Raw genomic sequence first — 26,576 nt, forward strand, 5'->3', positions numbered from 1 at the left:
TGGAGAAGCAGCTCTTCTGAAAATCTGTCTCCTAATATGGAAGCACCCCAGAGCTCCTTTTTCAAGTAAGACCCACTTCACCCCTAGTTTGAGCTCTTGAAAAACTGTTCTCATGTTTATGCATTCAAAGACTAGTTACATTTTAATCAGCTTTCTGGGGCCTGCAGAGATTACCTCCTGATGGGCTCCGCGTATTCCTGTCACAGGCTGATAAGGGCAGATTTCACACCCGCCTAAGCCAGCCAGACTTCACAGCCTACCAAAATCCTAATCATCATTCTGAACAGTAAGCTGCCACTGATTTTATTGTTATCTCTCCTTAGCTGGGAGGTTTTACTCCTTTACTCTAAGGCAGGGGCATCAAAACTTTGTTCTGCAGAGGCGATTTACTAAAAGCCCTTGGGCGGAAGCTGATTTGCATTAAACAAAGAGGCCTGAAAGCTTCTTCCTTAACCAATACAGATGTGAGGCCCAAGGAGCACACAAGTCACACCCTACCGATCCCAGCAGTCCCACTGAAATGGATGTTGGCATTAATAGTCTCCACAAACCCTACCTCTACGGCAAGTTCAAGACTACCTTTAACCCACAGCAGAAATGTCACTAGCCCATGGTTTGGTCAGCTCAAGTCTAAATGTTGTATTACACACAACTTGTATAATGACATTGACTTTCCTGAATTAAGTGGTTGTATTTATTTATTTGGTTTTTAATAATAATGCCTGTTTGTATGAAACTGCTACAGAAGAGGATAAAATTTAATTAACAAGTTAAACACATTTAGCTTAATTCACTCCTCCTAAATCTCTAGTGCTGCATTAGTATGCAGAAATAGATGGAAGAGAGAAAACTCAAGTGTTGTTCTTAAACCAAGAACAAATTGGTAAATTACCAAAGGAATTACAGATTTTGTGTCCTAAGCTGTTTTCTCTTAAGAAGCTGTAAAAGCTGTAACAGTGACAAGGAATAATCTCTTCTCTCTTTCAGTTAGGGAAACAAACACACGAAATTATATTGGTTTGAAGTCGTAAAAACAACTTCAGAACTTGACCAAATCAAGAAAAGGAGGAAATAAACAAAAAACCCCAACAAACTCCCCCAACAACTCCCTGAGAATGAAATCTATTTATATTTTTACATATTTTTATATTGAGATTATATGATAGAATAGATATCCACCTGCGTATCAAACTGCACAGCTTCATCACCCACCTGAAACACCCAGGAAATGTGCAGCAGAGGAAGGAACAGAATCCAAGTTTTCTGAACCACCTTCTCATGATTCTTTCTTACTGAGGTAATTTCTTCACTTAAGACAATATTTTTGATACTAAGATACTATGAAATAGTAATTTGTAGCTAAGAAGCAATATATGCAGCATAGAGAATTAAATTTCTTCTACTGCAATTAAGTATTTTCATCCAAACTAGAAAGTAACAGTAACCTGCAAGGTAAGAAGGCACTCATGATCGATGACAATGGCTGTCAAGGAGCTCTGTAATGCTGAAGTGCTCTAATTTCACAGTAATTCAATTTACCTTCTTTCTCTTTAAGGGTATTTAAGTAGGAGAGGAGATTTTCATTCGCTTGCACGCAGTAGGTCTCCCGGGTTTGAATGCCACCTCCGCAAAGCGCCGTCTGATTTCCTCGCCTCTTGTCCTGTTGGCTAAGGAGAGGATCGACACGGCATTCTGTCCACTCTGTGGTCCGCCAACCATACCTGGATCAAATTGATTAATTGGGTCTTCAGAAATCAGGAAGCCATTTTACACAGCATCAGGTTACACAAGTTGAGACATCTTTATAAACTTTCTAACAGGCTTGAGCACCACAATGTCTTGTACACAAAGATGCATTAAGTCTGGTATTTTATGTGGCTGGAAATTTTTCCTCTATTATTTCACTTTTTAAATCATTACTTTTTTAGAAGATTTTTTTTCCCTTTCAATTCCTGAAATATAGTGCACATATAAATATTTCACTGGAGAAAAGAAAACCTTGATATACAGAGACATACAGTCTATGTTCAGATAAGCTAACTTTCACGATTGTAACTCTTGGCTTTTGTTTACAGCTAGACAATTTAAATGAACCGAAGTCAAAATATCAAAGAAATGTGCAAAAAGAAAAAAGTGAAAAATATAAGAGCAGAAAAGGAGAAAGAAAAAAACCCCACAACTCAATCACCCAAAAATCAACCCACAAGATTCTTGTTCATCTTTGATAACAGACAGCAGTTTCCCTCAACTACCAAGATAAAACTACAATTATATTTTTTTTATTATTATTACTTCAGAAAGTCCTTTCAGTAAGTCCCTTTTTCACTGTCAAGAAGAAGATGGCTCTATGGTACTGAAGCGTCCCTGCTGGGTACTGATGACTGATGCAAAAAAAAAAAAAAAAAAAAAAAAAAAAAAAAAAAAAACAACACCACCAAAACAAAACACACCAAACTGTGAGCTTTCTAATCAGTGAATGCAAAGGAAAGGAGATCTATGACTCCCAGTTAAAACCCCAGTTGTGATCACAAACCACAAGAAATGCCACAGGATTCTCTACTCAACAAGCACTTTAAAGAAAAATCAAATTAACTGCTTCCTAACGTGGCTGAAGAAGGGAACAGATGACATTTCAAATCCTAAATGAAAAATATCTACCCAACATCAGAAGACATTTTCCCAGACCCTCTTCTCAGTTTGATAAAGAAAAAGAACAGCTGGGACTTGAATATTAAACTTGATTAGCTGATATGGATTACAACAATCTCTTGAATTATAAAGTGCTATCATTTCTCCTAAACTTTAAACAGGGTTGATTTATTAAGTGTCAGTGTTGGCTTTTCCCACTTTCTCTTTGAGGCCCAGTCCTGCCTTCATTGTATTGAACACCAATGTCAGTAAAAACATCTGGCTGCTGAGTAGATGTTTATCACCTCCTTCTTATGTCAGCATTTTGTCTACAAATAGACAAGTACTTGAGAAAACAATGAATCTGTTATGTAGGAAAAAAGATTACTGAGAAAATAATACAATTAACGTATTATGGTCTTGACTGAGCCTTCAAATGCACAAATGTTCTCCTTGAAGAGTTAACATTAACGAGAAAATATCTATTTGTTATTTTTTCCTTTACTTAGAGAAGGAAGTGATTTCACTATAAATAGCAGGAATTTGCAGAGTTCAGGCTTTCAAGAAGAACACTGAATAAGCAATGGGCAAAAAATAAAATAAAAATCCAACCTATGACTTCCTTAATAATGACTTGGCTGATATTACATCATCAGCCCTGTATGCTTAATTAAACGTCTTCATTTTAGTACAGGGAGAAGTGAAATGATCCAACTTACGTAATGCAGGGTGCCACACCATCTCCTTGAGTAACACACTGCTCTGTTTCTTCTAACTGTGGGCATTCGCTTTCACTGCCAATAGGGAGCTGTTTTATGGTCCGTGATCTGGTACGATTCCCTTTAGGGGTTGTCATGTCAAAGCAGGTTTTAGAGCAGGGGGTCCATTCTGACCACTCTGACACCTGGCACTCCTTTGTGATCACACAGGACTGGAATGTAATGGGCAATCTCTCCTGCTTGCAGAAGCTGGGAAAAGAGAACATTAAAATTTTTAGCACATCAACTACAGAAAAGCGACATCCATTGCAATACACAAAGTCAGTAAATATTTGTCAAGCTGTTCAGTTCCAGTCCACACATACTTGATCCCAAAAATTCAGGCAAAGGGGCTTTTGGATAGAGCAACTCAAATCAGATATGTAAGACTTGCTATAGTTAGAAATGACCAGTACTGGTCATCGTGTATCTGTGGTAAAAAAAAAAAAAATTAAATTAATCTTTATACATACATATGAGTACAAAAGAGGAACTAAATCTAACTTTGACTGCTTATATTTTATTTCTAGGTACACTCAACTATTTTTCTTAGTGCAAAAAGAAAGTGAAAGATCAATAACAGAGACAGCTACCCGATGCTTTTAAAGAGAACCAAGTGCTCAACTCAATGTAATTTTCTCCTCATTTCCAAACCACAAATTGTTCGAAAACACAAAGTCAAATATACCGAATACCTAGTCAGTAATAATTTGCTTTATTAACAGTTAATATATTGCAAAAGAGATGCCTTATGGTCTAAAAGAGGAATTATCTCTCCCTTAAAAGAGTGTTCCTCACTACAGCAAGTCCATAGTCTTAATTTCCTGTTCCTCTTGAAGACCATCATTTAATTTCTATTCACCGTCTGATTGCTTCATTAACATATTACATAGGTTTTCAGCAAGATTTTCTCCCTCTAAATGCCTCTCCATTTTAAAATTGCTAAGTAGAAATTAACACTTCTACTTTAAAGTTTGATTCACAATAGGAAAAAGAGCAACAGAAAAGCTAAACTACAACTGAAGTGATCATAACTTTGACATTTTAAATATAATTACAACATAAACATATGTTATCGTGACTGTTTTGGAATAAAAGTCTGGCTTCTGAAGTAGTTAAACAGGCAGGAAAAAGATTTAATGGTGTTGCAGATAGCACAAGGAAATGTTCTTTTCTGTACTAGTCCTATAAGCAACACAATAAAGGTTGTTTTGTTTTGAGGAAAACACAAAACAATACAGAATTACAAATATTTACAACAATTGTGTTGCTACATCAAATTTTGCCCAACCCATATATCCAACGTTGTGTTGAGCCGCTATTAATAAAATTTGGTAGTAGTAGAAACAGGGATACTTGATGACAGAAGAGAAAGAACAATTCAACATCTTGCTAACAGATCTGGATTGTGGAAACAGTGTCAGGAGGTTCAGAAAGAGTTTGGACAAATTTGTAGGGAATAAGTCCTTACATGGATACTAAAATGACTAGACAATGATATCCAAGCCACCATGCATAATACATTGACTTTGGACGCTGGAGAAATACAAAGGGGAAATGGACTGCAAAAGGCAGCCAGGCCTCACATATCTGGTCTTTAAATAGCATCTCCCTTTACCATTGCTAGAGACAATAGGCTGGCGACACTGCTGGGCTTGACAGACCATAGGGGATTACTTAGTAGAGGATTTCTTACATTCTTAATACGTAAAAGGTGGTGTGGGGGTAGAAACTCTAACGCATGACAGACAACATTTATTCTGCTTAAGGACAGAAACTACACTTTGTTTGGGGTGAAAGACACTCAAAGCTTTTGATAAGCTGTTCTTTAATAATGGACTTTTTTCGCTTTCATGTAGCCCCATCTGGCATAGGACTGTCAAATTCAATGCAGCAGTTTCTGTAGCTCTGATAAGACATAGACTTATTTATCCCACAGACACACATTTTAATGACTGAAGAAACCATCTATTCCTTAAGGATTCTAACATGGGCAGTATTTGTTAATCCTTCTGGAAAACAGATGACACATCATCACCTTCCCAATGTGACTCCTTGGAGAACAGTCAAAACCAGCTTCTTCACTCATATTGTGAGTGGGTCTGATTGTAATTACAGACACATATTACCAGGGAACATGCACAAAATTACCACCACAAAGTAGCTGTGGAGTCAAGAGATCAATTAGTGATGTGTAATAGTCCATGGGCTTTGCATCTGCTTCAAAACTTACTTGGGAAAAGCATTACATGAGAAAGACTAATATTCAGTCTCAGGAGGGTTTTTTTGTTTGTTCAGTTTGTTTTTTAATAAACAAACAAATAAATAAATAATCTTCACTGAGGATTATGTTACAGATTGACCTCCACAAATTGAAAGCAAAGTTTAATTTCATGTACATCGCTCTGCACTTTCTGATGGATTTATACATCTGATTTAGTTACCCAAAGCTACATGAATCTTCTCACAGGAAAAAAAGCAAATAGCCAAGTAACAGATCAGAAGTTAAAACAGACAATTGACCCAAACCATTATAGGGTTCTGCATCAAAATATCTCCATTCAGTAACATCCAAGCATACATTGTATATGCAAAGTTAGCCTTTCAAAAAGCACAAGGAGTGCACAAATGAGCTCTCACCATCAACCCACACAGTTCTGTCCAGATCACTGCTGGGGATGATCAAAGTGCATGAGTTGCACTGAAATGCTGTTATAAATCAACAGCAAAGACTGTATACAAGAAAAGGTAGCATAAGGGTAACATGTAAAGTCTGGAGGACCTTGCTCTCAATCCAGTGAAGATATTTGAAGGACAGTGTCCTAAGTGTCTGCCTTGTGACAGGGAAGAGGGCATTATACAGTCTGAAGCAAGGCTGTGATTTGAGAAAGTACCATTTCAGACAGTAGGCAGATACACTGGGAAACCAAAGCTTACAGTATATAAACACATGGATGACAGAGTAGAAAAAAAAGAAGGCAACCCCAAGCAAAATGAAACATCACAGGAGATAAATGAGCCCTTTTAAGCCATTATCAAACCGATTCCTGACCTCAAATACTTCGAATGGATAAATTAACTAAAGAAAAAGGCAGAGATGGTTCAAAGGGCACAAGGCAAAACATAAATGCTGCTCAACCTCTTTTGGAGATGTGTGGTCAGGAATTTGTGTCTACTCACGTTTCATAGCCTCATTTTTTGCTCTCACAGCAATAAATAAAAACTAAATATCACTTTGGATAGAAAGGTTCTCCTTAGGGATTTCAAAATAATTTATGGGATAATTAAGGCTATGGACATGTAGAGAAAGAAGCTTGAGACATAAGCCTGGAGCAAATTGCACCATAGAACCTGTGCATGAATGAGCGAACTGAGCAGTTGAAAGCCATCTCTTCATTGGAAGATAAGCATTTAAATGTCTGATAAAATACCAGTGAAGACGTAAAAATTCTTTCTGAGGTATGCTAAATTTCTATGAGACAGTTAATCATACTTTTGCAATTTTTCAAGGCAAGAACAACTTGATTTATATGCCAACAATCTACTTCAGTATCTGTAATCTCAGATCAAAATTTATCTTTGTTGCCTAGAAAAGTCATGAAAGAGACCAATGGAATTTCCCCCACTATAAGCTCAACCAGGAAAAAATTCTTTTATTATTCTTTTAATTTTTTTCAATAGATAAAGCAATGCATAAAGCCAAATGGATGGTAGTGCATAACCATAGGATTTACATCTAAATTAGGCAGAATTAATAAGAAAAATAAATAGATTTTAAACATGGCAATATTACTTATTTTACTCCATGAGCTATACATAACTTCTCATGCAACTAGGAGGTTTTCTACTTTTGCCAGTTTCCCCTATATCATAATAGACCCACACCTAGGCAGAAGATTTAATGAGAAAAGACAAACAGCAGCATAAGAACGTTTGAGTGGTTCTAATAATCCAAGCACTTTGGTACCTGCCATGGCAGTAGCAAATGGAGGGAAAAAATTGGAAAGACAATAAAGACAGTAAGTATTCAGCTACAAGGTTCCAACACACTCTCATTTTTCTGTGAAGTGTGGATTAAAGACTTCCTGAACACAAGTTGCACCTTTGCACTGAAAAAGCCCTTTACAGAGCTTTGGTCCATTAATTAGTGTCAAGAGTTTCTGAACCCAGATAAGATTTTGGCACCTATGTAATCTTGGAAACAATCAATTACATACATTTTTTACTTACAGGTAACAGTAGATAGCTAGTAGGGAGACATACTCTATTCATCTTCTCAATAACATTTGTGAACTTCTGTAAACTCTCTCCTCACCCGTCTCCTTGTAGGTTCAAGAACTCTCACTTAGTCTCATTTCTTTTGAGCATAGTTATGTCCTGCAATTACAGATCTTTCCTATTGCATGTGCAACTTTGGGATGTAAAACCAGTCTGGACTGGAGGACTGTTCAAGATTCGTTCTGAGGACATTCCCAAAATATCTGCACATTACTGTATCAGGACCTATAAGCTAATGGATATTTGAGTCTATACATCCAAAATATTAAGATCTGAAGATCAGTTTAGTGCTGTTTGTGTTTAAATGCAACAGAGTCCAGCATGAGGTTTGCAATTTAAATCTAAAATTGTACAGTGGAGAACATGTCCTTCACAATAAATTTAATTAATTCACCGAGGACTGATGTTTAATATGCACTGCTATTCATCGCTTTTACCTACAATGTAATAGAGCCCAACTGACAAACTCAATGCAAGCCAAATGATCTATTCAGTAATTTTGTCTACATTATTTTACCATATTTTCTCTATTCCTTCACTGTTATCAATGCTCAGCTTTGGTTTTCCTTAATGAAATTTCCACAGCTGTTATTCTTTATTTTTGTTCACTGTATACTTTCTCTTGAAATTCAGAAATATTTATTTTTTTTCTTTAGCTGATTTCCCTTTCGATTACATACAGAGATTTCCATTGTTCTGACATGAATAACATGACTACAGTTTAGGAGGAAGACCGATGCCAACATAAACTTTTGGTGCTTAAGGGAAACAAAAGCCATGCGTTATCACAAAATCATAGAACATAGTTTGGGCCAGAAGGTCATCTAGCTCCAAAGGTCATCTAGTCCAACCCCCTTCTGCAGTAAGCAGGGGCATCCTCAACTAGATCAGGTTGCCCTATTGAGCCTCCCCTTGAATATGTCCAGGGATGGGGCTTCAACCACTTCCCTGGGCAATCTGTTTCAGTGTTTCAGCACCGTCATGGTAAAGAACTTATTCTTAACATCCAATCTAAATCTACTCGAGTTTGAAACCATTGCTCCTCGTCCTGTAAACAGTCTCTCATTAACTCTTTTGTCTAGGTGTTTGTCAACAGGAAAAGGACTTAAGTGAAGTTTTGTAAATTAAAAACTGTGATCTTTCAAGAGTGGATCAGTGAGTTATGTCCACAGGTTTGTTGCTGCTGTGGCTCTAGAGTTCCCTGTAAGTGCACTTTCGGATCTGCCCAGCTGCCTCAGTCCCGGCACAGCCAACCTCAGCCCTGGTGTGGAAAGAAGATGCTCTCAGATCTCTGTATCCTTCTGAGAGCTCAGCACATCAGGCATGATTAACACACTCAACAATCATGTAGATTGTCAGATACCACACACACACACAAAAAAAAAAAATAGGAAGAAATTATGCTCTTCCTCCCCTAGTGTCTCTCATACTACATAATATCCCAGGGTTTAGGTATCCCATGCCCTTTATGATCAGAAAGGGCTGTGGGGTCAGCCCAGCACTTCTGAAGGTGCCTGCTCCATTTTCAGCAGAAAATATAAGCTCTGCTTGTATTCCAAAGCAAAATCCCAGCAACATAATACAAGTATGTTTTGAACACCCAATTCATTCAGAACAAGACTGTCTGAATGAACTAAAAGCTTGAGGGGAGTGAAGAAGATACAATCAAAAATTGCCAACTGTCTGGAAGAAACCCATACTGAGTATGATATGAGGAGAGTCAGCATTTCAGCAGAAAAAGGGAGATGCTTCTGAAGGTTTCAGATGAAAACACAATCAACACACTAAACAAACTCAAAATTTAACAGGTTTTTAAGCTGTTTCATGTAGATTCTAAGGAAGAACAGCAGATTATCTGGTGGGTAAAAGAAAAAAAAAACAAACAACAAAGTAAGCTTGCTCAGAGCAGAAAAAATTAATAAATTCCTGGCCTTGAATGTCCTGCACACCATCAGGTATCTCCCACAACCAGCTGTATCATCAAGAACCATAACAGTGGCTCTTGAAGTCTTTCTGGTCTCGTGAGACATTACATCATTGAATACCATTAGCAAAATGCTTTTCAATCTTTCTCACTGGCCACAAGATGAAAACTATTGACATACGAGCCCATTTGACCAAACTTGTCTGCAGATAGACTTGGAGCAGTGACATATTGCTTAGAGAACACCAAAACCAGATGTTAGTTTAGCACTTGAAAACCAAAATTACACATACAAACACCAGTAGACAGAATTAGGCTTGTAAGAGACTGCATTTTTTGACTGAAGGGTAAACTAAAGATAGAGGAAGCTTTTGGAAAATAATCAGTAGATTTATGACTCAAAAAACCCAACCATTAAAAACCTCCACCAAAACATACTACTGAGCTGGACAAACAGTGTCCCTGTAATACATCCCACAGCTCTGAATGAACATTCCACCAGCTCCCAAAGAATCCTTAAAATAATAAAGAAACTCAAACAGGATTTAAGTACAAGCATCTTTTACTTGTCTCAATAGATTGCTTCAAGTCTGCTTAAATCTCACTAGATTGCTAAAACAGTTCCAAAGACCATGTCTGTTTTTAAGAGGCATAACCTCACAGTGAAGGGGTAAAGCATGCACCGCACCATTCTTTAACACTGCATACTAGAAAAATTAGGCTTACACTGCTGGGAAATCTGAGTACCTGTGGGCAGTCCCACAGCCTAGATCCTCACACCCTGTAAGAGATGTGTCCAGCCGAAATGATCTGGTCAGTCAGAAGGTCACATCAACCTTTGAAATACATGTATCCATGTGTGTGATTTTCTGTGGCAAGCTTGGATGATCACTCTACTGGTCAAGAAGTTTAAGGAAGTCCAGTAATGTTCATGCTGATTATTTATCCCTTGTGCAATTTAGGACCACATCTGGATGTTAATATTGCATATATAGGGTCTCCTCCTTGCTCTTTATCTAACCATCATTGAACCTTACAGGATACTTAGTAGGAGTAATAGGGACTTTAGAGTTAACATAGATAGACAAGAATCAAGCACAATGCCCCAATGTCTTGCAACAAGCTTTTTACCTTCTGTGCAGTGTTGTTCTCAGCGTTCATATAGCCTTTTGGACGCATTAACCTCCAAAGTAAAACAGTAAAATGAACTCTACACCATTCTTGGATCAAAGGCATAGCTGCATTTTGAAAGTGACTGTGATAATCTCTTTGGTGTAAAGAAGAAAATAGTTCATTTTCTCATAAATAAAATTAAATTAAAACATAATTCTGTTTAATGAGCAAGTACTAGACAGGAGGACTAGGAGAACGGTGATTTAAATCTAGGGTTTAGATAACCCCCATGAATTACTCTGAATATATAAAATGCAATTTGTCCTTGAGAGTTTCAGACTATGGTTGGGATACACTTGTTTCTTTGAAGAAGTCAGTGAAAATACAGTATCTGAATGCTTTCCTAGTGGCAAATGTAATGAGCATCCCTCATGACATAGTCCTGATTCATTTTCCCTGCAGCTGCACTGTTTAGTGTTGGTCACGTCGTGCATTGTTCTGAGAAACTGTTAGTACCTCACAGTTCAATGGCCTGTTATAATCACACAAACAATGGGGCCACTTTTATTCATTTACAATTCAACTACTGTCCACCTAAGTGCCTTTCATAAGACTACTTTCCCATGATCCTTTCACAACTTTAGTTCTGCCACCAAAGACACACAGCTAAAAAACCCCAAACCACTGAGGCTTTCCACTTCACAGGAGAAAACAGATTACATCTGCTGTGGGCAGAAAAAAATGCATTGCCTAATACAGGGAAAGCAACAAGAAGTTCTACTACACCCAAACAAGTGGCAACAACAGCTGTTGTGGGGCTGTTGCTGATATCATGAGGATCCAAGGAGACAAGAAAGCAGAAGTGTTCAGACAGGGACGCTATCTTTCATAGTCCAACAATACAGTGAAAGTTATGCACATCTCAGGCTAGAAATAATTTTTAAATTGGTAGAGCAAATTATTTGGCAATAGTCTAAATAGATGTTTATTAAAGCTTTTTGGGGGTATTTCCTTTTTTTCACTGTAAATATTTGCTAAATAGCATTAATCAGCATTTACTTTGACCCTAACTGACAGCTAGATTTCATGGAGTTACCAGTGAAGCAAAAATAAACATAATGCAAAATATCATGAATAAAAATACACAATATTAAAGATTAAATAAATAAACCAAACAACCCAAACCAACATATTACTGAAAATTACATTACTAATATCAGTTGCGGTTTAGGTATTATAGGTATTGATGCTGTATTGATGCTTAGTTTCCATATCACTAGTTCCATTTCAACTGCCAACACCTGGAAAAGGGAGGTTAGTACTAAAAGGTAGGCTGGATATTTAATTTTCAGTGAGACCACCAAAAGTTGCACACTGGGAGACAGTATCACTCCCAGGGAGGATACTCAGCTCACATCATGACTTTATAAAAAGGGCTACAAAGATGATTAAGGGACTAGAACATCTCTCTTATGAGGAATCACTGAGAGAATTAGGTCTTTTTAGTCTGGACAAGAGATGGCTCAGAGGAAATCTCGTAAATGATTATAAATACTTAAAAGGTGGGTGTCAGGAGCATGGGGTCAGCCTTTTTCCAGCCACACCCTGTGACAGCACAAGAGGTAACAGGCACAAACTTGAACATAAGAAGTTTCATCTAAATATGAGGAGAACTTCTTTAATTTAAGGGTGGCAAAGCCCTGGAACAGGCTGCCCAGGGAGGTGGTGGAATCTCCATCACAGAAGACATTCAAAACCCACCTGTCTCTAGGTCAGCCTGCCTTGGCAGGGGGGTTGGACTCCATGATCTCCAAAGGTCCCTTCCAGCTTGTACCATCCTGTGAAAACAGGGCATGCTCTGTGCCTCAGACTATGCTCAGCAGTCCCATAATAGAAAAAAAAAAAACTTTAAAAAAGTAATGCATTCTTGTTTGTTCCCTATGAGACTATTTACAGACTGTGATATGATGCTAATATACAGACACAGAATAATCTAGAAAAAACATTGCTTGATTTGTATTTATTTAGGCATACTGAAATAAATTCTCTAACAATGAGGCACAAGTAGTGTAAGGGAATATTTGTTAAGGATCTCAGTGACTAATTCCATTTACCACTGTGTGTCTTAATCTCTTACTAAAGGCTAGAAATTCAAGATAGCATTAATTCAACACAGAATTCATTCATAGGATTTATGTCCATGAGAGATTCTCAGAACATGTAGCTCAATCCTCATTACAAGCTATTATATTTTTGCTAAGGAAGAACCAATTGCACGTATTTGATTAAAAAGAAATACATTCTAGAAAGATACCCAGTCTCAATGCTTTGACAGAAATATATGAATGTCATACATCTAAATGACAGAACAACTGTTCACTATATGAAAAGAGTTAAAATACGGTGTGGAGAAAGAAATGGTTCATTGCTGTTGTTTCAATTATTCAGCACAGTGTGTATGTTTCCATCTTAAATCTAGATTCTGGCATGCTATGTCAAATGCATAGCAATACTGACAAGCCACTGTCAAAACAGCAGCCTCTGTAAGATGATGGAGCAGGTAGTTAGAATAGAAAGGAACACCCAGTGAATAATATTATGCACATCCACAGAAACTACTCTCTCCACCAAAATCACGTTGAAAATCTACAGGAAGCTCCTGACTTAAATTCATGGAAATTCTAAAAGCACAAAGGAAAATGGTAGGAAAGCAATATATTTCCATCCTGTTTCTCTAATAATACTCCACATATTAATTATCCCAATGCACTTGACAATTACCCTACAGTTTTCAGTTATCAGGAGGTTTTCCTACAAAATAACTTTCTTCTCTATTTGTTAACAGCATGTACTCTAAGTGATTCCAAGTTCATTTATCAAGATGACTGTATGTAACTCCTTATCCAAACATGTGAGATTTACAGTGTTCTGTTAGTGAACCACTTATGGATTCTAAACCCGTATGATATGGAGAGCTCAGAGGCTTCCTCCACAAAAACAGACATGCCTTTGCACTGACATATAAAATGCCTGTAGACATGCATGCTTCCATCTGGTCCTCAGTGAACAAGATAAAGGTTGCTGTGCTCCTTCAACTCTATAACCTCTCTGCATTGATATTCCCTCACCTTTCCACAGCCTGTCTCCTTGAAGCTGATCTACCTTAGTCACTGTCACCTTCATACACGCCACCCTTTCTGCCCGTTGCCTCATGCAGCAGCTCAGAGAAATACAGAGAATCTTTTAAGACTTTTTCAAGCAAGCAATATATTAAAGGGCCCAACAGAGCTGTCTGAATCTCTGCTGGCTGACAGCATATACCTCAGAGTGACTTGTCTGCTTCTCCAAACCAATGGCATAAAGAAAGAAAAAGGCTTATACTGGTTTCTTTTTAATCTTCCTCCTTCACACAGTCTATAATTTAAAAGAAGGGTGAGAATCCTTAAAGTCAAATGAGACTTTTGTTGTGTGATTTGCAGGGTGAGCATTTAGACTGGGAAGTTTCAGGACCTGGAAAAATGAACAAAGTTAAACCACCATCCTAGAGGAGCAGATTTTTTTTTCCCCCTGCCAGTACATCCTGAGTATCACTTGCTTATCAATCTAAATACTCAACTGTCCATACTCTAATTCTGGGTCCCCGGTTATTGAGTTTATGACTTGTGGTCAGTAATAAATACACTGGCTGTGCTTTAAGCAAATACAGGTCTGTGTAAAGTAAGCTCAGAAAGAAGGCATTATATACCCTCAAACTGGATGTCCATAATCAGCAAGACAATTGAGTAATTTTGGCCCAACTTATCTCTTATGTCTCACCTATAATACTGAAATAAATAAAAGCTTCAACCCTCCCAAACCTGAAAGTCAGTAAAGTGCTGCAAAGAGTTTATTAAGGAAATTTCCAAGCTTGTAATTCATTACAAGCTGTGGACATAGTTTGCTAAACCCTGTATGAATACACAGAATCAGTGAGGAGGATGAAAAGAAATAACAATTACTTCATATGAAGGACAGAGGTGACACAAATGAAAAATGATCATACAATCAAATATGTAAAGGGGCTAAAACAATATGCTCAGGAACAGGTCAGCATTTCTTCAGTTTTGAATGCTTTTCTTTCCTACAATTATGTTCCTTTGCTGTTACTGTGTAAATTATTTCCCAACAAAGGAATAGAAACCCTGAATATATCCAAAATGTTATTGTTGTTTCTTGGATTCTCACTTCAAATCATCAATAATGCTTAGCTTCCAAAGCAGGTCTCTGCTACAGAGGTGCTGCCAAGAGAATATTAACTAGTTCTGGGCACTGCAGCCAGTGCTGGTGGGGATAGTTTCCTGCTTGGTCTCCTACATCTCTGTTCCCATTCAGATAGGGCTGTTCTGGTCCCAGCTTAAGCAAGATTTTTAAAATATCCAAATGATGGAGAAAGGAAATAGTGCAGAAATTCATGGTATTTTTAAAATTCTTTGTATTTAATAGGTAGTTATCTCCTTGCAGAACTGCTTTAACTACAGCCCCATTTGCAGCCATTTGAGTTCAATGATTCTTGGCAGTTGCAGGCTGTCCCCATGCCTGTGGATCAATTGCTACAGGGGATTTTGATGCACTTTGTCAGTGAATTTCAAAATCTTTGCTGAAGTGAAGAAACATACTGGCTAAGAAGATACTCTCGTTATGTTCCATGTTCTCACAGTGATAAATATCTGTGCTCTAGTCCTTCCAAATATCAAATTCTTTTCCCAAACCACTGGGCTCTCAACAAAGCATTTCAACAAAACAGTTGTATGTGCTAAAACAAAGGTGGGGTTTTTTTCCTAGATTTGTACAAAAATGACCAAAACATTTTTGCTAAACGTTTCCCTGAAAGTCTGCTCAGAAGACAATTATGAGGAAATGTTTGAGACCCAATGGTAACAATTTGGCAAAGCAGAAGAAAGCAAAAGAAGAGCACACATTATAATAGCAAATGATACGCTTAACATGAGGCACAGCCGTCATAACTAGTTGCAAGCAAATGTATAACTCCAAATTCATTTTTACACGTGTTTTTGTTTCTCTGCTTTGACAATTTGTTGTCTAACGGCTCTCTGTAGGACCTCAGGCAAACTCTACTTTCACCAAAAAACAAAAAAAAGAGCAAACATTTCAGAGGATCAGTACTGTCTTCTACACCGACAGCAACACTGTCCAGGTTTTCTTAACTATCCAGAGCATTCACTGTATAAGGCGCCTTTAATTTTAAATTCTTTCTTCTCCAACATTTCTATTTTTAAAATATTTCCAGGGCACCAGAATTTCAGACTAAGGGAAACAAAGCAATACAGACCATGTAACATGTACATTATTGCAGAATGAGCAATTCAAAATCCAATATTTCATCCTTCGTGAGAGACTATGTATTGTTCGCTTGGCAATAAAGCATATAAATTACACTTTGATTTTCGTGTTTCACTTCTCTTTACCATTCCTGGTGTGCTGATGTGTCAAGAGAATTTGCCTCTTTGAATTTTTGCTGACAGCATTACAGAGCCATTTTCTCTGGAGCATCCTCCTGAAACTTGTTTTTTGAAACCCTTTTTATACTATACCAATTTTGCTACCTCTGCAAAAAGTATTACTCGCCTGAGGGTTTTTTCTTCTTTCAGTCATGCTGCCAGGGGGCTGATTGTTTCTGATTGCTAAAGTCAAAACCCCCTGAAAATGGACTATTCAAGCTGAAGAGCATTTTGCATGAGCATGGCAGGTTTTCCAGTCACCTTACTTGTCTGTATTATTTAGTAACACAGTTACTGCATGATGGAGATTATAAAATCATTTGAACTGGCTGCATTGACAACCTGAGCAGAAAAAGAATTCTGTTGCCTGAGATTCTGGAATGCTAATCATAGAATAAAGCATATGACCACTTAGTGAAGAGTACAGCATAAAGGAAACAAATGGACATACATGTGACATACATAGGTAGGTCTCTAAAAGCTAGAGTATCCCTGCAGGAATTTCCATGAGTCATTTAATCAAATTTTCTTGTTTTCTCTACTGGAAAAAAAAAATAAAAAAGATTCTGTGTTAAGCTTGAAAGGAAGATTGTTAGAAATCCTTTGTGCATTTATAACACAAAATTATATCCATTAAACATCAAAATATCCACTGCATCATTTGTACCTTTTCCTTCCCTGTAAAGGATCGCTCCTGCATTCACAGAATGGTAGGGATTGGAAGAGACCTCTGGAGACCATCGAGTCCCACCAGCCCGCCAAAGCAGAATCACCTAGGGCAGGCCACACAGAAACATGTCCATACAGGTTCCAAAAGTCTCCAAAGAAGGAGACTCCACAATCTCTCTGGGCAGCTTGTTCTGGTGCTGTTTTTCCCGCAGAGGTTACAGGAGCTAAGAGGTGGCTGCTGCTGCTGAGCTCTCAGCCCCAGCAGAGCCATTGCCTGTTTCACACAGTGTCTCAGAGGAACACGAGCAGATTAGCCAAGATGCCCACCTACCCCTCCCGAAGACCTGGTGGAAGGGACTCTTCTCTTGTCTGTCGGGCTGGAAGATGCATCTCTAGCACCAATGGAGAAGAGAGACCCCCAGGTGAAGAAAATGCCTCCACAAAGCCTGTTTGTTCCAGCTTTGATTTATTTTGTGCTTCCAGTTTTTGAATGTTTCAAAAAAGAAAATAAAAAAGATTAAATTTAATATAAAGTGCCTGTTAGTCACCTGTGCTCTAGTTGATTCTTTCTAGCAACTAGTATGTTTAATAAATTATTCCCTGTACTCAACAGATAATGAAGTTCTTGGGCTAGGTACAGTGTGGGCTGCAAGATGAAGGGCTGGAAATACGAGTGGTAAAGGCAACCTCTTCCAATCCTAGCACTGAGCTAGTGCTGCAGCCAAGACCTGGGACTGCCCAGGCAAATGAATTTTGAGGTACCTTGTGCAGACTATGCACTCAACCGCTCTTCCCAAACCCAGAGTTAATCAAGGTTCACCATTACTGATACCTCCATTTCTAACCTATTGTTATAAATCTTTGAAGATGGAGGTACCACACATTAATTCATCAGCCAATCTTTTCCAGAGCTTCCTTATTGCCAGTGTCAAGAAAGCTAACCTCACTTAGCACCTGCTGTGATTAACACATTATTGCTTTTCACAGAATCACAGAATATATCTGGTTGGAAGAGACCTCAAAGATCATCCAGCCCAACTTTTGATCCAGCACCAAAGGGTTAACACTAAACCACGTCCCTAAGCACCAGGTCCACACACTGCTTGAACACCCCCAGGGATGGTGACTCCACCACTGCCTTAGGTAGACCACTCCAATGTTTGAGAATCCTTTCAGTGAAGAAGTATTTCCCTATATATCCACAAAATGTAGAGAATAGCTAGTTCCCTGCTTCCTTGTGATGGATTTTTACACACTCATAGTCACTTCACATATTCAGTCATATGCACCTCCTTCCAAATAAACATGCCAAGTTCAGGTCTTCCCTTAAGCCAGGAGCCTCTCATAATTTTCCTGTTGGATTGCTGGATCCTCTCTTGAAAAGAAATAATACTAGAAAAATGTTTACTACATTTGAAAAACTATAATATGTGGTTTCTGAGAGGAAAGCTTGAAGCAATTACAAATTCTGTGGTAGAATGTTTAACTGGCACAACACAAACTCCAAACTAAAATACCCTGAAAAAAGTTCATAAACACTAACCTAGCAGCAATGGGTGTCAGCCTCAGTCAGCAAGATACCTTAGTCATTTCACACTTGAAGTAAAACTGATTAATTATGCATTGAACTAGAGGGAAGGAAACAGGGAAAAAAACCAACACCACCACATCAAAGACAGAAAGAGGTAGACTAGACAGAGAAAATTTTTGAGTTGGACAAAAAACATTCTGGGGGATAGAAAGGAAAAAACATGAGTGAGGAAGAGAACACCAGGTAAAACACACAAGTGGAAGATAATACAATTGCAGAAATGTACACAGAAGCCTATAAAAAAAAGTTATCGATACATCTGTGACTGCCAAAACAATTGAAAAACAAAATAGTAAATAAATAAATATCTCAGAAAAAAAATAGATAGCATAAAGATGCAGATGAGAAAAAGAAAGAGTAAATACGTGGAAGAAACAGAGCTTTCAGTCTCCCTGTCAGGAATTTTGCCATAGGCATCAAGGACAAACATTTCATGCTTTTCTACTTCAATACAGAGATACTGAAAAAAAAAATTATAGTGCCTCCTCATGCTACATCTTCCTATTTTCTACTTTTATTATAAGTCTGACCCAGCCCAGTTTCCTTAGTTTTTGTGCCTAGAGCCTTAAAAGCAGTAACGTCACCTCTTACAAACATGCATGCCTTGTTTGAGAGCAAAAACCTGTCTGAACACACAGAAACAGAGCAGACATTTGACAAATATCTCCAAGCTTCTATCTCCCATTTAGATAAACAAAGGCTAGGGAGTTAGCATAGTTTAACAGTGCACATTCAAGTGATGCTTGGTACAATCACACTTTGCATGTTTCATGTCACAGAAATAAACTTGAGCTTGACGAGGCATGCTCATACTGGAGACAGCATGTGCCCCACATTGTGTAAAATAATACCAGTGTGGACCTATGCATGCTTTAAACAGAGGAAAAATAGAGATGTGCAAATTAATAAAGAGTGGTTACCTCAGAGCAGTGGTTTTCCCATTTCTGTGAGTGCACGTGACCTCCCTGGTTTGGTACCCAATTTGTATGTCCCAATATTTGTTCTCCTGTCTATTCTGTCTGTTTCGATTCCTCTTCTTCTTAATTAACTCACGAGCCTCGGGATCCCGAACTGCCTTTTCTCTGTCCTTTTCCTTGTCTTTGTTTTTCCCTCTTTTTCTCGCTTGCCTTATTTGTCTGGAATGGGGCACTGAGCATGCACTCCAGGGTCCCACGTTGAGGCTATACAAGCTTTCTTCAGCAGCACAAGGGCTAGACTGGCAGATCTGAAACTCAGTGAGATTAGGACAAGCAGAACCACCAAACTGCGGTGGAGCCACAACATGCCGAGTTCGATGCTGAAGCCCATTGCCACAGGTCTTGGAGCACTCCGACCAGGGGGAGAATTCGGCTACGATGCAGTCCTGCCGGCATGGGATAAGGCATGCCTGCTCCTGGCGGGGCTTCGGCTCAAAGTACTCACAGATAACATCCTCAGCTGGCACCCCATTGGACTTCTGGATACAGGTGATGTCCCTTGTCTGGATGCCTTCCTCCCCTCTGAGGCACTCCAGGGGCTTCTCGTGGCTGCGGGAGAGGACGGGCCGGCACTGGTTCCAGCTGCCAATCTGCCAGTCGTACAGCTCTTTGTGCCAGTCGCAGACCCGAAAACAGCTCTGCTGGTTGTCCGGCCGCTCTGGCTGCTTGCAGTTCGTGGGCAGCGTGGTCCAGCCCTCCACATGGGCACACCACACTGCTCGTGTCTGGATACCACCTGGACCGCATTCGTCTCCCATGCATCTCCCCCACGGACCTGGAAAACAAGAGAAGATGCTAACATTGCACACTTAATTGTTTTGCTACCATGGTGCAAAACCAGTTTTACAGAACTAGTTTTATATTTCCTACAGCTCTAAGAATTTCATTCCTGAAGAAACTTGAACTTGGAAAACACAAAACAAGTAAGGGATTATTCTTCATCTCCTACTTCTGTCATTTCACAGACGATTCACTTTTTTCTCTCCACAAACTAAATATCCAATTTCAAGAACATGCACAGCAATTAATCACACTAGAGAACTAAGAAGTGACCAATCACTAAGTCATCACTTTGTTTGGACTAGAAAGATAGGAACCCAAATCCTCCCTGCCAAGGCATGGATTTAATCTTCCACACCTGCATGAACTCTTTTTCCTGAACTGTTTCATTCTGTGCTTTGCATTTCTTCTGCACTATTCTTTACACCCTGATGCCGATTAATATCACATTCTCCTCCTTTCTTATTGTGTTAAACAGTGAGACCAATATATTGCATTTTGAAAAGCAGAGGTAATTTCAGGTAGAACAATTCTTTCCTTTATCATAACTAAAATAAAAATTTTAGGCGAGTTACAGAGTGACATCCACAATATCTGTGAAATGATTATATGGAATAAGTTCCTGAAAACACAGACATACCAGCTGGCAATCCTCCAAAGAACAGAAGTTACTGCTTTTTTAAATCTCTAAGGTTTATGGTAAACATTCAACATGTTGGTATAATTAGTGTCAACAAAACCAATAAAACCCTATGTCCCTGAAAGCTTTTCTCAGAGGAAAGATGCCTATCGGCAGACAGCTAGTCACACAGAAGACAGTTTCTCTGACTGCAGGCTGACCATGTCCCATGAAGACATTTGGGCATGAACATGCAATCCTCATTCATCTGAATGACCTCATTAACAAGATTGTGTGACTGAAGTTGTTGGAGATTTCCAAAGCAGGTTAGCAGAATAGCTCTGGCACTGCAAAAAAGTAAGGTAAAAGGACTATGGCAGGTGCAAACTACTTACAAGACTTTATTAGCGAATTACTGAAAGGACTATGTAAGCACATCTCACTGCTGATTCCCAATCACTGACTTCAACACAAATTTTCAGTTATTTCATCCAACACTAAATATCATTAGCATTTCAGGAACAGGCTGATGACAGCCTTTACACTTAGCCTCTGCTACTCATCACCTCTTTTTTTAAGTGGACACTGTGGCTGAAGAGTTTGTTGGTAGTTGTTAAATCCTAAGAATTAATACTCTATAGCAGCACCAGCTCAGAGAGACTGATTCAGCCCATGGAAACCTCTTTTTTTTTTTTTTCAGATTATGTTTGAATTAGTTTCCAAGGTTTAGCCAGCTATGCAGATAAGTAAATGTATATTAAATGCAGAGACATTTCAGTGTCCATTTCAACAAGATTACCCTACTCTATTTCTAACTAGCCAAATGACATAGTCATTGTGTACTTAATTTAGGGTGTTTAGTATCATTTCCCTGGAACACCACTTTGAACAAACCAACTTCACAGCCAATAAAGACTGAAGAAACTCTCCAACTAATACAGAGATACTAAAGTTGATTAAAGTAAAGATAACCAGCTTGCAAACCGCAAACTTCTTTATCATCAGATCACTGCACCTTGTGTACACTACGTGTTTTCGATGAAGAAATCCCTCTTTAAGATATCTTTACTGTACTCCAGATGAAGTTTGGGATTCTGTTTGGGATTCTACCAAATTGCCAGTTGTCAATTTCTGAAGAAATCACATCATACCTAGAAACGTATACTTGACAGCTAAGTATCATAGACTCTTGGAATGCTAGGGGTTGGAAGGGACCTCCAGAGATCACTGAGTCCAACTCCCCTGAAAAGCAGGACCACTTAGAGCAGATCACATAGGAGCACATCCAGGTGGGTTTTGAAGATCTCCAGAGAAGGAGACTCCACACCCTCTCTAGGCAGCCTGTTGCAGTGCCCCATCTCCCTCACAGTAAAAGATGTTTTTCAAATGTTGCAGCAGAATTCCCTGTGATTGAGTTTACCCCCATTGCCCCTTGTCCTATCACTGGGTATCACTGAAAGGAGACTGGCTTCTGACAACCAGCCTTCAGATATTTGTAGACATTGATAAGGTCCCCTCTCAGCCTCCTGTTCTCCAGATTAAACAGCCTCCAGTTTGGATTGGAGATGCTCCAGTCCAAGTCATTGACAATTTTATACTAATGCAAATGGTAAAGATCACATGAGTGTGAAAATTCACCAAAATAAGTTCTTTCACTACACTACAATAACGTTGTTTTTAGAACAGGACTTAAAGTAACAATGAGGTGCACACAGCTCATGTATTAAACTCCACTATTTTGCTTTTGCTGTGAAGTAATACGCAATTTCATATTTTAGAAAAGCATTGCCAGTGAGCACCAACAAACCACACAGACATGAACCTTTTAGCAAACTACTACTCAGCAGCTCTAGATTCATGTAGGTGTTGAAAAAGAGCTATTAGTGATCTATCTAATCTAGATCCTTATAAACATGCTTTAAGATACAAACTAATCAATTTAAAATATAAGGGTACAAGTATACCAAAGCTTAATTTTTACTCCACAACAGACTTTGTTCCCTGACTATGACAGGGCTCTACAGTGAGACAGAGCTTTGGGACAGGGACCTGTTTAGGCTTTCTCCTTAGTGATCTTCTTCAAAAGACTAAAGGGCTTCCACACTTGACCAATGCAAATTTCATTTGTGCCAAAACTTTTAACTTCAGGAGGTGGAAGGTGTTAAAGAAAGATGAAAGTAAAAGCAAGAAACAACCAGATTTATGAGTTATACACAATTCTTCCCATGTCCTCTGAGACTCTGTGCTTCACTCCTGTGCACAGACTTTGAGTGGCACCAAACCCTGTCCTGTGCTCTCCAGCCTCTAGAAATCCCTTTCCCCATGCATTCTGGCCAACTACCGTCTGCCACACCCCCTACTCTCTCAAATTTTATCCTGCATCTCTTTGTAGATGGCTCCACCAACTACTTCACCAAATGTAACACCAATCAGGAACAAAAATGCGTAACTGGCACCATTCTCCACAGGTAGCCGCATTTCTCTTTGGGTTTATAGAAGATATATGGAAAAATATAAAGAAAGGAAAAAAAAAAACCACCACAACTAAGCCTTCCACTTTTCTTTTGAAAACAATTTCTGGCATCCACACTAATCAACAATGCCATCAGTTTTCAGCTGCACACTGCTTTGAAATCTTCAATCAAGTTATCCCATTTTCTTACAGGATCACAGGTCACTGTTGTTAACCTCAAGCACTTGCTGAGGAACATTGTTGCCATACATTCTTTAGATGGATTTCACAAAAAGAGAAAGAAGCCCCTTCTACAGTTCCTTTTACAGGTACCCATCTCACTCTACCAATTATACAAAGAGCCTACAATAATTCACTCCTAACTAAAGTGACTCCAAACACATTGCAAGCATCAGGGCCAACACAGTTCTTATTTGAAAACAATCACAGAAAAGCAGGAAAAGAAATCTCTGAACTGAGTCAAAATGCTTTGTGAGCCTGTCCAAATAACACAGAAGGAATGCACCTCAAAGTACTCCTAATCCACTGTCAATTTTTTTTCTCATTGCCACACAATGAAGAGAATGCATTATTTCCTTGCCTGCTGGTCAAAGAATTTTTTTTTTAATATTATATCATTATTATGGGCTGTACATTTACCACAACATTTGTAAATGTGAAACTTTGGGACAAAGTTAATCTCTCAGACACTAGTGTGGCATAGATACACAATCTGGTAATGAAAAGGATCATCAGGATGCAATGTAGAAAGTTTCACTCACCACCACCACGTAAAGGCTGCAGGACACAGGGGCTGCTCTTTCAAGAGTGTAACAACAACAGAAAGTCTTTAGGAAAGCTGTTGAACTTAATAAAGGGCCTTGTATAATGTTTTGATTTGCTCTTTATGTGAATATTGTTTAGGTTCCCTCTTTCCCACTGAAGAAGTCTTCATGCAGACACTGCTCTCCCTGCTATGTGCTGATCCAGTCATGCCTGGGCAAACCATTTTGCACTGAGGAAAATAAGCTGCTGCTGTGAATGCAAGGTAGTTTTTCCTTAGAATTTTGGTTTAAACACATTTAGATGAACAAGTCCCAGTTTACCTGTAGTGAGCTGTATTTGCCTTATGAAAATACCATCATTTATCTGCTCTTTTAATCAGCGCATTACAAAAGCCAGTAACAAAAATAAATAAGAAGCTTGCTTTGTTTTTGTTGTTCAGTTGTCACTGAAGTCTTAGTGAGTTTAAAATGTCATTTGTAATTCTTTGTCTTCTAAAGAGATTACTGTAAAATACAATATTAAGATTCCCTCTAAGCTTCTTGAAGATTAAGTTTTTTTTTTCCTCAGGATTTCAAGTATTAAAATTATCACTATTTGAAGAAGAACAAACTTATTTTGAACTTTGATCCAGGGCAAATAAGGCTATGTGCAAATCCCCTGAGCTTTTCTCCACATACAAATACTAAAAAATAGGGGGGGAAAAAGCCCCCCACTACTCCCAGACATGTGTTGCAGCGTCAGGCAAAACATTACTCCCATTTACAACAAACGAGGGCTGCACTACTGATTTCACCTGAATTTTGCAGTGCTTTCAGTGAGAACTGGTTCTGACCCATTTTGTGTTACTGGTTTGGTGCCTGTAAGTAGCATTACCAGTTTAATGCCAGACAGAGACTTGGGCTGCACTGGACAACGAGCAGCTTAGTTTTCAGTATTTTGAGAGGATTGTATTTAAAGAGACTATTGAGAGACTGATTAGCAGAAATCTACTTTTCCTAAGTTCAGAAACAAGCTAACCCAATACCAGAAACCTCAAATTTCTTTGTATTATGAGAAGATTGTGGTGAAGGCCATAAAGGTTAACTGGGTGATACAAAGCTGAGAGTCAGAAGGACACCAGTATTACAAGATACAGTTCAAGCCTAGGTAGTAAATCCGGAGAGAGGTCAAAATGACACAGATGAAAAAGTCTTTGAAGGGCTTGGGAGGTGACAGTGAAAGCAAACTGCAGCTCCTGATAGCAGAGCCAGTCAAGGAGCAGGGTAAGAGCAGGTCACCAAGAATGTAATAGCCTCAGAGCTGCTGCCAAAATTACTTGCAGATCTGCTTGGCTTAATTAAAATATGATAAGCATGTCTATAACTATATATCTATTCTTAATATATACACATATCTACAGCATATCTATTTTTGTTTTACTCAATTATGGTGGCCAAGGTGAAACAACTGCTGCCCCAAAACAGTATTTTCATCACAGGCTAAGTGCAGAAGTTTAAACAGGAAACCAAGTCTCACCAATACAAACACATTGCCTTTTACACTGGGAAAAAATAATACAGCAAAATGCTGTAATTCTAGATAAATTATTGATAGCTTTTTTTCCCCCCTCTCTTCTTTTCAATACAGAATCTGAGATGCTGCCCACATGACAAGCTGGCTACACTTGAGAGAGAAATTCTATAATTTATACTGTTGGGAGTACCAAGACAGTAGAAGATCATTGATAGACAAAAACCTTTATTTTTTGTCTCCTTCCCACCGGTGGCAGGACTCCCTGGGTGCTGTGTGACTTGCTGCTTGCTCTGTTTGCCAGCAGACTCTCCCCTCCAGGAGTGCTATGGATCACCTTGACTGTCATTTCTATTTAATGCTGTTGTCTTTCTCGCCTCCTCTCTTTCAGAGGTTGAAAAGAACATGCAAGGCAGTGTCTGCATCAAAGAAAATGGATTCAGGATATGGAAGAGAGATGAAAAAGGAAAGGATTCTCAACATAACAAAATGTAACATTTGTGATTCAGAGGAATATAATGGAGAATCAAATACACCTAACAAATGATTTGACTTCTAGGTCATTTTTTTTTTTTATTTCCTGATTGTATAAGTGAGAGTGTGTAAGCCACCTTGCAGTTCAAATGATTTCAGAATCTGAAGTTATTCACATTTCTCAAATTAACAAGGAAATAGAGATATCGACATTAAAAACCAGTGATGTAGATAAATCTAATCTACAAATTTCACAGGGTTTCCCCAACTTTCCAGGGCACATTTTCAAACAGTGGGATGAAGAGAAAGGCAAATCTGAAAGTATTAAAAATCAGACACTTGGAAATCATCCTAGCTGTGCACATAATTATTAAGGCACTTTTAAAGTGTGGGCCTTGTTATTTTTTAACCCTATTAATATCAGTTGGGAAAATACACTCATACATGTTCCTGATACTACTAATGGTATATTAATTAATATTGTCCATGCTTCCAAATTTCTCTTAAAATCATGATTGTA

General features: G+C 38.5%; 1 protein-coding gene across 1 annotated transcript in view; it reads right to left on the minus strand.

Annotated features, from left to right (window-relative positions):
- The window catches only part of THSD7A (thrombospondin type 1 domain containing 7A), a 200,559-nt gene that overhangs the window by 106,065 nt on the left and 67,918 nt on the right, over positions 1-26,576 (minus strand). The window contains exons 2-4 of the mRNA XM_054384872.1: positions 19,380-20,211; positions 3,348-3,596; positions 1,540-1,721 (exon numbers count right to left, since the gene is read on the minus strand). Coding sequence (XP_054240847.1) covers positions 1,540-1,721; positions 3,348-3,596; positions 19,380-20,211 — 1,263 coding nt within the window. The remainder of the gene's footprint in view (positions 1-1,539; positions 1,722-3,347; positions 3,597-19,379; positions 20,212-26,576) is intronic.

The sequence above is a fragment of the Indicator indicator genome, chromosome 11, assembly GCF_027791375.1.
Source record: "Indicator indicator isolate 239-I01 chromosome 11, UM_Iind_1.1, whole genome shotgun sequence".
Lineage (NCBI taxonomy): Eukaryota > Metazoa > Chordata > Aves > Piciformes > Indicatoridae > Indicator > Indicator indicator.